At 37.8% G+C, this 3,082-nt stretch overlaps 1 protein-coding gene across 1 annotated transcript; it reads right to left on the reverse strand.

Annotated features, from left to right (window-relative positions):
• Window positions 1–1,273: 1,273 nt before the first annotated feature.
• Window positions 1,274–1,738, reverse strand: LOC122082110. Its single transcript, XM_042649596.1, has one exon. It carries the CDS (start codon window positions 1,736–1,738, stop codon window positions 1,274–1,276), a length of 465 nt encoding a protein of 154 aa, XP_042505530.1.
• Window positions 1,739–3,082: the final 1,344 nt, after the last annotated feature.

Consider the following 3,082-nt stretch of genomic DNA (forward strand, 5'->3'; position numbering starts at 1 on the left):
GGTTGTTTATCAATTGAAGGATTGATTATTAGTATCTCCAAGTGACGAGATAAACAAAATGGAGGAACTCTTTCAATTCCTGTTGTGAAAGATTATTCATATAATCAATGTATGAGGATGCAATGCAAGGAAAGCTTTTGAAGTTATTAGGAAGCTTTGGTTTTCATCAACAGTGGGGGTATTGGAAATAAAGTTAGAATTCAGAATTTATTGTTTCAATTTTCAACTGTTAAAGTTTAAATATGAACTCTTAATGATATTTATTCGCTGTTTTTATTTATTTGATTTCATTATTATGGGTTGATCTTAGTGTGATATTTATTCGCTGTTGATTGCCCACAAGAGGAAATAGAGGGGCCCATTATGAGTTGGACTAAGCAAGCATTTCTATCATTTAAGTTTGGAGGAATTCTCTTTAATCAACATTGGTTATATAGAGCTGGCACTAAATAATGAGGGGTTGAAAGTTCTATTTTAATCTGAATGACCATTTTGCTCTTTGTGAATCTAGTGCATAGAGCATGGGTTGCAGTTTCTGCTTTTTGTACAGTAGGCGCTAAGTTTGTGGTCTAGAAATCAACTTTTGTCACATGCATTTCCTTGACCAATCCCAATTCTTGACTGATTCGGATAGACTATCATATTATTTGTTGGTAGTTACAATACTGAATGACGTCTTGATCACCCATTAAATAATATGGTTTCTTTGATGAGTAAAATCGTTTCCCATAACTAATGCTCATTCTATTTTTATTTATTTTTTTATTTTTTTTTTGTTAAATTTAATAAAACCAAGAAAAACCCAACCAACTACAACCTACAATCAACTCCATCAAGCTAATTAATTTGACATTTTGAATACAATATAAATAGGGGAACATGCGTCTCAAATTACATCATTAATTACTATTGCTTCATGAAATGATAAAGAGAAGTAGAGATTAATAATAAACGAAACTGCAATAAAAGAGGATTGATTAATTACTTTGCTACACCATGTTGTTGGACTTTGGTCCAAGTAGCCATTTCGAGACCAACCACAATAGGTGCACATACATCCAAATAGAGGTAGGGTGATCTTTTCATCATCCCTCAGTGTCTGGGCGATGCACAACCTGATAGCAATGTTTACTAATTACCTCTCAATATTTAATATATATAATTACGTTCACGTACATGAACATCCTTGGTCCATAGATATGGTATTTATTTTCTCTCTCTTCATTTAATAGATGCCATATCCACAGATAAGGACATTCACATACGTGAAAATTCACCTCTCTCTTTTTGTTGGACTCTCAGAAAAACTCTTCTTTTCTTCTTCATTCATAAAAGAGGTGAGGGGGAAGGACTTGCCAACCCCCAAGGCTGTCTTGAAGGTGATCTTGTCGTTGCTTTCAATGGACATCTCTACTATGGACACCCTCAACATCAACTGCTTGGCCTTCACACCAGTCACCTTCCTCATCCTCCCCTTCTCCACATATGCGGTAGTCTCGGCTGCATAGCTTGCCTTGGAATTGGTTGCTATATTGAAGTGTTCAAAAGGGTCCTTCCATTTCCACCACACAAAGCTTGTGGCTTTCACCCTCCCGCATTCTTCTAGCTCTCCTTCTCCTGTTGGAAAGACACCACTAGGGAACCCAAGCTCTTTCATTAGCTCCTCTGAAAATCGAGTGCTGGCTTCCTTCCCACGCACAATTTCGGCCCCAGCTCGTTCTTCTTCCATGCTAGCCATGGTTGTTGATCAATTGATGATGGATCGGTCACTCCTTCCAAGTGATAAGATGAACAAAAATGGAGGGACTCTTCATATATATATTTGCCTTTCAATAAGAGTTAATAATACTAAAGCGATTCATAACTGATCACGTGGTCACTTTGAGCCCAACCACACAATATATACATTAAAATAGAGGTAGGGGAGGTCTTTTCATCATCCTCTGGTGTCTGGGCGTACGAATGTACAACCCGATAGCGAGGTTTTCCCAATTTCCTCCCACTGTTTAATACAATCCTATACGTAGCTAACAGCCTAACACGTCATTAAAGTTTGGATTTCATCATATATAATCTTCTCCTCTGCTACAGGAGGGAAACAAAATAGGAGAGAGGATTCTTTGAGAGATTGGAGGCTTTGGCGTGCATATCTTTTATCCATAAAATATATGTAGAAAGAAAATTAAAATGAAAATAAAATAAAGGAAAAAAATGGAGGGTTCTATGTAAGGGTGCTAATGATATGCTTTGATTCACGGTTTCAGAGGTAGAAAAAAAAAGGGAGGGTTCTACGATGAGATTCTCTCTTCATCTTGAGTGAAGAAAAAGATGGTCACTTAATTTTTACAAGATTGAGGTGAAAGTGAAGTTTTAAATTTTATAAGAATAAGGTAGGTTTAGTGTAAAAATCGGCCATAGCCACTGCACCGGTGCAGTAAGCATTGGGTGGCCAGGAGCCCCTTGGGGTATATGCCCAAATGCTCTCAGCCATCCAATGCTCATTGTAGAGGATGTGGACTCCAATGGCCAAACCATCTTGGCTTTCATTGTGGCTTAATGCCTCTCTTCTGCAAGCTGAACAAACACAAAGAAAGCCTCAAATTCTACAAAGAAGTTGAACTGTGCGCACCCTCCAAATAGTTAGCATAGCAGCCAAGAGATGCACCATTTGAATTCCTAAGAATTCCCCAGCACTAGCAAGTCCCGGGATTTCCCAAAGAGTAGACATCATTGTTCAACTTTGTCCATCCCAAAGCTGGTCTATACCACTTTAACTTCAAATATTCTCTTAGGGGATCTAGAAGAGAATGTAATACTTTACAAAATAAATTCCTCCACTGATTTAACTCTATTTTGGGAAGCTCTCATGCATGATGAGTGTCCCAAAATAAGTTTGGTCGGGCTTAATTGACCAACACAAATTACACAAGAAGGCCTTATTTGTATCCCAAAGATGCCTGATACTGATACCGTGCACTTTTTCTGTTGGCTTGCACACCTTCTCCCATTTCACCATTACATCCTTAAAGATCATAGGATCTAGACAGTTCACAAGGCTAGAAGAGGTAATTTTCATTTTTGG

Source organism: Macadamia integrifolia, chromosome 6, assembly GCF_013358625.1.
Source record: "Macadamia integrifolia cultivar HAES 741 chromosome 6, SCU_Mint_v3, whole genome shotgun sequence".
In the NCBI taxonomy this organism is placed as follows: Eukaryota; Viridiplantae; Streptophyta; class Magnoliopsida; order Proteales; family Proteaceae; genus Macadamia; species Macadamia integrifolia.